Genomic DNA, 12,196 nt, shown 5'->3' on the forward strand with positions numbered 1-12,196 from the left:
GAAGGCCACACATTTTTCCTACAGCTGATGGATCCTTTCACTTGTGCATTCTACATGACAGATACTATGTGAGGAGCTGGGCGTGAATGAAAAGACAGCCATACCCCTCATCGAGATGGGGAGACAGATCTATAAACTAACAGTTACAGCAGAATACAATGCATACCAGAAGGTATAGTTGAGAATGGAGAGAGCAGAGGTTGTCCAGGGCACAGTGTAACAGAAAGAGCTCCATCAGTGACACTTGAAGACACAAGGGAAACGGAAGAAAGGGCTGTTGCCCCAGGCCAGGAAAATAGCCCACACAAAGACCAGAAAAAATGACAGAACATGGCACATTCTGGATGCTACAATCAAATCTGTATTGCTGGTTCATAAACACCAGCAGGGAGAGAATGGTAGCAGATGGCACTGAATGGTAGACAGGCCAACTCACACATGACCTTGAGTTTTGTGCAGGGAAGGTATTTAGAATAAAGGCATTGATTATTAGACATTTTGGGTCCTGGTCCCCTTGGAGTGTTGATTAAAGCTATGCCTTTCGCAAAATGCACGTGCACGCTGGTGTGCACACTTTACTTTAGACCCAGTACTAAGGTTTCCCATTAGAAACAAATTGCTTTTTATACCACATTTCTTATAAAATTATTATTTGGTAGAATTTATAAGGTGGCAATTGCTAAAAAAAAAAAAAAAAGCACACTGAACACAGGTGCAGATTTTTTAAAAAGAGCCAGACAACGAAATAAAGAACAGTCACCCTGAAATTCTTCCTCGTACCCAGCACTTCAACAGTGGTAATTTATAAGCAGCTCTGTTTGCCACACTAAAGCAACACCAACCCCCAGAATTTCACAATTTTGTTTCTCCTCAGTTGGCAACTGTTGTTCTTGGTTTTTCTAGTTCTGTTTCTAAAGATGTAAAAGACTTGCAGTCTTTTATTTGAAAGATATCCAACAGAGAGGGAGAGAGTGGAAATCACCATGGATATAATTATAATGTGGCAGTAATAAGCATTTATACTGCAAGCTTAATCATTTACAGCTGACACATTTAAAAGCCCATTTAGTTATCTCAAACAAAAGCGACAGTGTAGCATAGTGGTTCTCAATCCTGGCTGATTTTAGAATCACCTGGGGAGCTTTAAAAAGAAAAAAACGATCTTGGGCACAGCTCCTGGAGTTTCTGATTTAATCAGTCTGGGACAGGGCTCAGGCATCTGTGTTCAAACACCCCAGTGATCCTAGTGTGTCACCAGGATTGAGTATGACTGGTAAAGCAGCATGAGCATGAGTTTAGAGTGAAGCATCGTTTTCTCTCATGGATCTGCTGAGACTTCATTTCCACAAGCTAGTAATTAACTGTTCTATATGACTCCAAAAGCAAGGGCAAGCCCACAAGACACTTGTACCCTCAGTTCTTCACGTGGACAGTAATAAGAGCCTTTCTATTCCCTCATTTATTCAGTGGTAACTGAGTACCTACTATATACCAGGCACTGCACCAAATGCTGGGGAATCACAGATGAGTCAATCCAGTCCCTGCACTCAAGAAGCTCCTAGTCAACCAGGAAAGAAACACAAGAAGAGGCAATGGCTTTATAGGTGGGTTCACCTAAGAGTTTCCCAGAGCAGTGGAGGGCCCAAAAGCGCTGCACCAGACTTTACTCCTCACCAATACATGCCCCTGATTTCCTGCCAAGGAGGGTTGGCTGACCGCTCTGAAATTATCTCTGGTTCTCTAAATCCAAATCCTGCCAGCTGTTAATGACCCAGCCTAAATCCTAAATCCCCCTCCCTATGGGAAGCTTTTCTTGATTGTATGGATCTATCCTTAACTCTTCCTTCTTAGAGCTCCCACCTTTGAATTTTTGATCTGGCTACCATTTCTCTTGAACAGCGGGGCTGAAAAACAGCTGCTCTCTTTTTTTTTTTTTCCAACTAAAAGAATTGACAATTTTATTTTCACATTTCACAATACAAATGAAAATTGCTTTATTTTGTCCCATGACTCCCTTCCCAAACTATTCTCTTTGATAGGAAGCGAGAGCGAGTCTTCCTCGTCATGCTGTTAGAAAACATCAAGTCACAGCACCATGATCTTCTGGTGAAATGGAACAAGTTACATAAAACTGATAGAAAGAGGCTCCCCTCTTTCCTTATCTGTCTGGTTGAGTCACTCCTGGCTGAGTGGGTACCATCATGGGAAGGCAGGAGGTCTCATCAATGGTGGCCCCAGCATCATTGGCATGTGGCCTGCCACAGGCGGCCTCGTTCCAGGAGCAGGTCCCACAGGAAGAGAGGGCCTGTCATTAGCATGATGGGACAGCCCCCCATACGGGGTGCTGGCATCAGACCAGGGCGAGGAGGACCTGGGAGACTGGGGGGAGGTGGGATCCCTGCCCCTGCAGGAGGAGGAACAGAGGATGGAGTAGGAGGTCTTTCCTTGTTGAAATGCTGTGGTGGTTTTGTCAGTCAGGCTCTGAGCCTGTCCTTCCATCCATTTCTGATCGTAGTCTTGCACATTCTCTTTGGGTTTCCTACCACTGCAGTGTGTCTGTCTCAGATGGAGAGTCATGATGAGGTATGTATGGCAGGTCTGAGCAATAAAACTTGGGGATGTTGCTGCGCAGGCTGTTGGCCACTTTGTTCCGTGCCACTGGAAATGACCCAGCTTCTCTATTTTAAAAAAATTATCATTAAACGTTTCATGTGCCTTCGTCTCATTTTCATCTCACTAGAAAGATCACTGTGAGCCTAATCTATGACTTTGATTTTTAATTTCTCTTTCCTTTGACTTAGCTCATAGCACAACTTGATAGGTGTGTGAAATGTCTGGCTTCGTCTTGGCTTCGACCCATTTGCTTTGGAAACGAATCAGGTATTTCTCCGGTGGTATTTGTCACATAGTAGGTGCTCAAAAAAGCCTCTGCTCTCTATATGTGGCAGGAGAGACCTGGTAGGTTTCCAATTTAATTCACCATCTCTGGATGGCCCGTTTTGAAGTATACATACACCATCCTGACTATGGAGCCCAGGAGCTTTCCCTCGGGTTTTCCTACCTAGAGTCCTGACATTCTCCTGGTTTCTGGCCTTGCTCGGGGTAGGTATTTTAGCTTTTCTGTGAATTGCCTTATCCTTCCATTCACTTCCTTTTTTGCTAAATTGGCCAGAGTTGGTTTCTGTTGATTGCAATATCACCCAGCTGATATAACACAAAACTGAAAAATCCAAAGAAAGTCACCAAAGCAGCAGCTTGGCTTCATCTTGGCTCAGCTGTGGAAGGCCTACCTTCTAGTCCGAGCTCCACTACTTATTATTCACTGTGTGGCACTGTCCTTGGGTGGGTCATGGCTGAGTATCAGTTTGCTCATCTTTAAAATGTTCTGTGAATACATCCTGAATGCCTTATAGGCCAAGCAAAAAGAATCATAAGGTCATGTGATGTATTTCTGAAACATGTGTATGTCCCGTGGGATTTTTGAAAGAATCACATGAAATGAAGTTCATGAGAACATTTTATCAGCTGTAAGATATTTAAATAAATAAAACCTTTTTCTTTCTGAGTAGCTTAAATATTACTTGTGGTATGACCTCCCAGGGGTACTCTGTCTCTTTCCACAAGTAATTCAGTTGTTGGATCTAATGTGGTTACCTTTTTGATGTTTAGTACATACACTCAATCATTGCCTAAGGCTTTCTTGGGTATATTTTAAATAGGCAATTGTGTATATAAAGTCTCTGTCGGCAAAGTAAAATATTTTTTGGAGTCAATTCAGAAATCCAGAGTACTTCTCTGTATTAATTTTCCAATAATTATTTTATAAAACTCATGTACACACAAAACTCCAACACTTTTGTCTTTCTGTGCAATGCCACGAGGCTCTTATTTTGATAGTAGGACACAGTGGCCGACTTTTGGCAAAGTGACTTAGGATATAATTAACAACTGACATACACTCTGCTTTCTTGATTTCTCTGGGAACATATTTAGAGCTAGGCAGTAATGACCTCTATATATCAGCTGGATTTATTCTATTCTTAAATCTCTGGAAATATCCAAGTCAATGTGAAAGGTGTAAATGAATTACATGCCACCAAGCCTGGGTTTTAAGGAAAGAAACAAATCATTCAAGATAAATAAAACTGTAATTCAACCCTGTAGTAAGGAATTTGCTCAAGATTCCAAGCTACCTTGATTCAAAACATGGAGACGTGTGTACATGTGTGTATATACACACATATACAGACACACAGATGAAACCAACCACTAAATCTCAGGAAAATGCTACGAACAAAGTCCAGATTCAGGTTCTATTCAGGTTCCACTCCTCTTAATCCCTCCCTCCCTTTGGAACTAAAACAACATAGGCCTGAAATCATAGCCTGTTTGTTGTAGAAGGATCCTGAGAAGTCATCTAGTCTCACATGCCACCCGATGCCAGGGCTCCCGCTGCCAATCCCCCAAAGACAGTCAGTATCTGGTTAAAAGAGAGGCAGTGTCGCACAGCGGTTGAATGCACATGCTTTGGGGGCAGAGACACAGCTGGGTCATCCAGGCTTTACCAGTCACTAGCAGTCACCTAGGGTAAGCACCTTAACCTCGATTTGTTCATCTGTACATGGGATGATAACAGGAGCAGCCTCACAGGGCTACTGTGACGCTTGGATGGGCTAATAAATTTAGTGTTTGGCACGTAGGAAGAACTTGGCACTTAGTAAGTGCTTAAATACAATGTAGCTAGTGGTGACGACTATTATAAAAGAGAAGCCCTTTCCAACGTTCAAACACCTCACTGAGGAATGCAATGAGACAGTACTTCCTCCACTCCCACTCTGTCTTGACGCCCACCCGGTCGGCTTTAACACTGCCATCAAGGCTATGGAGGATCCTCGCACAGTCATATCCAGGGATCCAGCTGTGGCCTTCATCTTTCTTAACCACTTAACAGCACTTGTCACAGCTGATAATGTCTTCCTCTTCCGAACACTTCCTTCACATGTCCTGTAGGACACTGCTCTCTCCTGGCTTTCTTTACCTCTCTGGATACTCCATTGCTGGATCCTTCTCCTCTTCTCAAGCTCCAGATGCTCTGGAGTCCCAGGTCTGGCCCCTTCAGTGTCGATATTCACTGCCTGGGTAATCCCAGCCAGTGTAACACTGTGGATAAGAGCATGGGCCACGGAGCCAGACTGCTTGGGTGAGTCCCAGCTCTATAACTTACAAGTTGTATTATGGAGGCAAATGATTTACCCTTTCTATGCCTCAGTTTCCTTATCTGTAAAATGGGGAGTAATTTTCTAAAGTTGTTATAAGGGTAAAGCACTTATAGTCTTATAAGCATTTTATGCATGTTAGCTACTATCCAGTTCTGCGGCTTTATCTACCATAAAGAGACTGATGATTGCCAAATGTAGATCCCCTTGTCCACTACTCTAGTCTCTTATATCTAAATGCCTACCCGACACTTCCATGTTGATGTCAAACAAGATCTCAGGGTTCATACATCTAAAACTGAACTTGACTCCATACCGTCTCCCAACCTTCCTTCCTCTCGTCTCCCCCATCTCACTAACAGGCATCACTATTCACTCAGTTGCTCAGGCAAAACTCTTAGAGTCATTCTCAACTCCTCTCTATTTCCCCTCATCCAACTCTCAGAAAATCTCGTTACTCCACTTTCAAGACACACCCAGAACGTGACCCCTTCTTACTACGTCCACCACTACCACCTGACCAAGCCACCATCAGTTCTTGCCTGAGCAACTGCAGTACCACCTACCTGGTACCCCTGCTTCCCTCTTTGCTCCGGACACTCTATTCTCTACCCAAGAGCCAGAGTATTCTTTAAAAATGAGTATCAGATGTTGCTTCCCTGCTCAAAACTCTCCAATAACTTCCCATCACACTTGGAATGACATCTGAATTCCTCTCCTTTCCTAACAAAGCCCTGTACCGTATCCGCCGTCTACCTCTCAGCCTCATCTCCAACCGCTCTCTCCCTGCCTACTCCACTCCAGCCACACTGTCTGCCTTGTGTTTCCCTAACTTCACAAACACATTTCTGCTTCAGGGTCTTTGTATGTGCAGCTAATTCCGGCTGGAATGTTCTCGCACATCTTCACATGCCCCTTCCTCAGTCCTTTGCAAACTCCGCTCGAATGTCACTTCTTAGAGAGGACTTCCCAGTCCACTTCTAAAAAACACTCCCCACGCTCACTCCTGCCCATTACTGTCTGTGCCTTTATCCTATTTTTCTTCATAGCACTTAACACCGCTGGCAATATATGTTTATTTGTTGGTTTGTCTACTAGAATGTCAGCTCCTTGGGGGTCACAGCTTCATTCTGTTTTGTTCACTGACTGCAATATCCACAGCACGTACGCAGTGTCTGGGGCACGGCAGGTGCTCAATAAATACTGTTTTTAATGCATGAAGACGTGAATAATGCTTAGCACAGTTCCTGGGGCAGAGTAAATAGCTGTAAGTTTGTGATGTCAATTTTAGAAGCTAAAAAATGTTTAACAGAAAGGCCAAAATTCTTTAGTGACACTAAAGATGTCAAAAATAAAATTATCGTATTTTCACCCGATTTCAATATAAATATACAATATATTATACTTACTTGGAGTTTCTTCTAAAATTTCCTGGAACTTGGTTCTCTCATAATCCACCAACTGGCGTTGCAGATGTGGTCTAAGACTCTTAATTATAAAATTGACCATGTCCATTTTCATGAGGTCCAGGACATGAAATATTTGTCTAAAAATTTCAGAGTTAAAATAAAGAGGTGATTAAGAAATTAAGCTGAAATTCATTAAATTTTATCTATTTTCTAGGCTGGAAAAAAATAAACATCCCTAAAATGCTTTTAAATTCCAATCACCATTTGGCAAGGAAACTTTTCACAGAGGGCATTACACATGCTTTCCAAATGTATTCTTCTACAGATCTCAAGAGTATTTGTCTTAGCAAAAGGAGTACCTCCAGCTGAGCCATTACATCCAGTCAGGGACTGACAGAAAGACACTAAGAAGTATAAACGAGGATTCTTAACAAAAAAGATTCAAGAAGGAATTTTTATTTGAATGCCCCTAAAATTTTAAGGAGTCTGAACATAGTGTATATGGTTTCTATTCCTAAAGGAGTAAGAAAAAAAGAAAAGAAAGGGTGGGGTAATGAGGCACCGGGGAAAGTACTTCCTTTTAGGGTTGGGCAGCCCTGTGCTCAAATGCAGCTTTGCAACTGACCAGCTCAGTGGCCGAGCTCGAGTTACTCAATCTTTCTGAGCCTCAATTCCCTCCCCTGTGAAAGGAGAAGACATGACAGACCTTGGAGGGATGTTGTGAAGAGTCAATGAGATAATGAATATAAAATGTAGGGGACAGTGGCACCCAGTAGGTGCTCAATAAATGACCAAGATGAACACCACAGAAATTGGCATCACAAACAGGTAATAAGACAACTAGAAGCAAGGATTCTGCAACTGAAGAATTGCAATCTGCCAGAGGTGAGCACGACTCTAAGGACACATGAAGCCCATTTTACAGATGGGGAAAAGTGTGACTTAGAGAGGTTATCAGTGTGCCCAAGGGCATAAAGTAACCTACTATAGGCAGTTTCCTTCCCCACCTTTCCAATACTATTTCATAAAACTTAATTCTCAGTGTGGCCGTATTGACACACAAAAAGAAGACAAGTTCCCCTCAATGGCAGAAAGTGTTGCAGACTCCGCTTTCCTGTGGGATCACAAAGACGTTACTGTCTGCACAGCCAGATTAGAGTCTCATGATTTCAATGTACACTTCGTTTCCTCAAAGAGGCCATGGCAGAGATGGCTAGCTGACCACCGGAGGTCCCGCCTCCCTTCCACAGTGCATATCTGTGGCTGGGAAATGCATTTCCGACAGGAACCACATTTCCTAGGCCCCCTTCAATCTAGGTGGGACCATGGAACTGGCTAGCCATAGTCAGTGGAATGTGCCTGGGCCAAAGTGGTTAAGCACTGGGTGTGCCTTCCCTGTGATCGCCTTCCCATTCACCAGCTGAATTTAAAGGACCCTGAGGACCTGGGCAAGGGTGGAGCCAAGGAGAGAAGGAGCCTGAGTCACGGAATGACAGGTGGAAAGCTGCCTGACCGAGAACCCCTGATGTGGACTGTGACATCAACGGGAAAGAAACCCTTAAATCATTGAGAATCCCGGGCTATGCGCTATAGCAGCTAGCATTACCCTACTAAGGAAACCTTTCGAGATCCCTGACTAGGTCCCTTTGTTGGAGGCTCTACTTAGCCCTCCTACTTCCCCTTCCATAGCACTTATCACAATTCTAATTCCTTGTTCAGGGTCTGTCTCCCCATTAGACTGTAAACTCCCTGAGGTCAGGAACTGTCTCTGTCGTTTTCATCACTGCATCCCCAGTGCCCAGCACGTGCCAGCTAAACAACCCTGTTATATCAGGCTATCTGAAAACGCGACGTACACAGTACGTGACTGACTTCTCCTTGCTTATTTGGTTTTCTTCTAGGGCCAAGGATTCCTTTGAGAGACTGTGATTATGTGGTGTTCCTGGATCTCCACACTCCCCTTCTGAGTGAACTCAAAGGTACTCTAAGAAAATGGAAGCAGCCAAAGTGCTAACCTCAGCACCTCCACGATGTTGCCAGTGGCCTTCAATTCTCGGATGTCGTCATCTCTCACGGGCGCACACAGCTTTCCCATCGTGCTGATGACATAGCTGGCCAGGCCCTGAATGTCCACGGCACTGTGCTCGGCCTGCTGCCTAATGAGCTCTGTGTCCAGAACTTCACAGATCTGGTTGCGAAGCCGGTTGCCACCAGGAGTGAGAAAAGAGAGAAGAATCTACACAGGGAAGGGAAAGAACAATTACCAGCATCATTACCTGAATAAAGGGTGTCGTTTTTCATTTCAATATCTACATGACCAAGCTCCCTGTTCATATTTTAATACCCTGGATGCCACAGAAGTTTACAACGAGAGCACTCTAATGTCTCAACCCTAAAAGGAAAGACCTGTCTTCTGAATTAAAGTCCCCCCCAACTCACACACACACTTCATGGAAAATTACTGATAAAGTCAGAATGAAAGCAACTGGCAAGGAAGCAATATTACTGAAAGAACTTCAAAAAGTTTACAGATAAACCGTGCAAAGACAGAACAAGTTTCAGATCATGAATCCAAAAGAGCCCTTTAAAGAAGAGCAAACGGAATTACCCCATGGGCTCTATTAGTATATTTTAGATAGAAAATATTTATAATATATTATTACATAAGCAATCTATATTGAGTATCAATACATAGCAGACACTGTACTTATACACACAGCATGTGGTCAGGACCACAGGCTCTGAGCCAGGGGCCTCAGTTCAAACCCCTCTGTACCCCTCAAAGCTATGTGACCCTGGGTGAGTCAGGGAACATGGTTTCTTTATATAAAATAACAGGCATAACTACCTCCCAGCGTTATGGTGAGGATATATGAATACTCCAACACTTGGCATGGAGCAAGTGTCTTATAAATGTTATCTAAAACTATAACTGTCATCTCATTGAATTCTTACAAGTATCCTGTAAGCACTCAGGAAAATGACACTTACAGAGGGAGAGGCCATCACCAAAACAGGTCTATCTGACTCCAGAGGCTGTGCTCTTGATTACAAGCTCCACTCTGTGGGCTCAATGTCTCCCTCGTTCCCTCCATGGCCCTATTTCCCAGCCCCCACCCTCCTCCAGGAGATGCAGAGAAATTCCCTCCCAGTGACTGAACTTGCTCAGTTTTTCAAAAAGCATCTCTAATACTCTTTGGAGGACATGAAAGCAGTCTTTGGGGGGAAATAATCACTAATTAATTCAGACAATGTCAACTTGCCTCTCTGATTTCTTCAAACAGTTTGATGGCGTGTTCATACTCTGGAGGCTCAGCATTCAATTCTGATTCCAAGACATCCCAGAAAGCCTGGTGGACAATATGCTTCACTTGGCTGGCCAAGCTATCGGAATGAAATGGATTGAAAAAAAAAAAAAAAAGAAAAAAGAAAGCATTGTTTTCCCTGTTTATAAAGCAAATACGTTCATGGTAGAAACCTTAGAAAACGCAAAAACAGAGACTAAAAATTGCCCATAATCCCATTATTTCTCATTTAATGTACTGTCTTAACACAGAGTACCCAGCATATACAATACTATATACTTGTTTCATTTAATGTTCTGTCCTAAGTATTTCCCCTAGACTTTTAAAATGCTTCCTCCCTATAGCTTTCATTAAGTTCATAAAATTTTGTCTCAGGAGATACCATAATTTACCCAGTTACACTTCTACACAGATTCTTAGACTTGTTCTAGATTTTGGGGATGAGAAGGCAAAATTGCTCTTTCCTCAACAGCTGAAATTTTATGGTACAGAACAGTACACATTGGCTCCAAGGAGACATGTATTTGAAAACCTGCCAACTTCAGCTTAGATGTCCCATTTAAAGTTAGCCAGACCAAACTGCTGAAATAAGAGCCTTCCTAGGAAGAGCTGACAATAGAATAGGTGGCCACCTTGCTTCACCCCTTATGTCAACACCCTAAAATAGGTACACACTAAAACACACATCCCTACGGAACTCAGATGCCACTTTGCAACAGCTTTGAGAAAAGCACATATTTCCCTGCACCGGAATTACTTCTCAGTCTCTATCCCCTACAAGGCTATACCTTTCCCAGGTAGAGGCCACAACTTCTACTAGGTACCTGCCATTGCACCTAGCACAGCACCTGGCACATGCGACGTGTTCAATAAATGCACAGTGAGTGAATGAATAATTTGATAGTCAGGCATATCTCCTAATTTTTCTTTTTAAAGTACAAATAGCTAAATATACAATAATGCTATGAGAAATGAAAATCAGCTTTCTGAAGAGCACGTTAACATCGTTTCTGTAAATGCAAATACTATAGTGTACTCAGTAACTTTAAATGTTAAAACTTATGCAACATAAATGCCATTTCCAATGTTTGAGACGCTCTTGAACTACAGAACAATTAAATTACAAAGGCCAACACTGCTGGGATGGACTTTCGCTCTTGACTTTACAAGCCTGACGTACTTGGCTTAAATGGACCCAACAGCAATGAGCTAAAACAACTTTATAGCTCCCTTGGGACATCTGAGTTTAAAGTTAAGTTTTCCTAAAGGCTGAAAGATACTTTTCAGGTCTTTTTCTGGGGATGGGGTAGGGAGATGAGATCAATTAAATCACTTATAAGCATTCCTATCAGAAATCGGACTTAATTTACCAAGTTTTTTCCCCATAGAAAATATTTGGTAAAATATGAATCATCCATATTTTAAAACGTAACAACTTGGCCATTGTGGAGAGTCAGCTGAAAAATCAACACTTATTTCATTTTAAACAAAGGTAATGTTTTAAAAAAATCAAGGGAAGAGGACTCCTATTTTCCATAGTATTAGGTTGGTGCAAAAGTAATTGTGGTTTTTGCAATCATTTTAATCTTTTAAACTGTAATTACTTTTGCACGAACCTAAATCAAAGCACTTACGTGCAAGGCACTTGCATGCCATTTGCACGCATTTGTAGTGAGTATTGCAGTCCCCGTCCCATCCTTGGGGAACGTGAGGCTCAGATACGGCCTCAGCAGAGTCAGGATTCAAACCCCAGGGTCTGTCTGATCCTAAAGTACCTTCACCGCGGCCTGTATTTGCAACTTTTGAATTTCAGGTACAAATACCCCCCAATTATCTTTTGCCGTGCTTCATAAAACACTCTAATTTTAACTTCAAACAGCCATTTTTCTTAGTCAATAAATGTTTATTCAACATTCAATATGTGGAAGACACTGTTTTAGGCACGGGGGATTTTATAGTGAAAAGAAAGTCTCTGCTCTCAGAAAGCTTATATATTAGCAGGGACAGAAAGACAAAAATCATCATATTAAAAATGAATAAGACAATTTCAGAGCTACGAGGAAGACAGTCAGACAACGTAGTAGATAGTGATGGAGACGGTAACAATTTTGCTGAGTGGCTGAAGAAAGCTTCTCTAAGCTAGTGACCTTGGAACTGAGACTTGAATGGGGAAAAGAAAGCAGCCAGTGAAAATCTAGGGGGAAAAGAAGACGAAAGAAGGGACCATGTCCCTGGGACGGGATCAAGCTGATGTCCCCGAGACGAG

At 42.6% G+C, this 12,196-nt stretch overlaps 1 protein-coding gene and 1 pseudogene across 3 annotated transcripts in view; both read right to left on the minus strand.

The window, feature by feature from the left end:
* TCP11L2 (t-complex 11 like 2) overlaps positions 1-12,196 on the minus strand; it is a 35,358-nt gene that overhangs the window by 10,438 nt on the left and 12,724 nt on the right. For all 3 annotated transcript variants that reach the window (XM_074326251.2, XM_019728449.3, XM_074326252.2), the window contains 3 exons: positions 9,889-10,009; positions 8,641-8,861; positions 6,626-6,762 (listed from right to left, as the gene is read on the minus strand). In XM_074326251.2, coding sequence (XP_074182352.2) covers positions 6,626-6,762; positions 8,641-8,861; positions 9,889-10,009 — 479 coding nt within the window. The remainder of the gene's footprint in view (positions 1-6,625; positions 6,763-8,640; positions 8,862-9,888; positions 10,010-12,196) is intronic.
* Positions 2,009-2,680, minus strand: LOC141568826 (U1 small nuclear ribonucleoprotein C pseudogene; annotated as a pseudogene).

This window comes from Rhinolophus sinicus, chromosome 1 (genome assembly GCF_057876585.1).
Source record: "Rhinolophus sinicus isolate RSI-liver-muscle chromosome 1, RSI-T2T, whole genome shotgun sequence".
Lineage (NCBI taxonomy): Eukaryota > Metazoa > Chordata > Mammalia > Chiroptera > Rhinolophidae > Rhinolophus > Rhinolophus sinicus.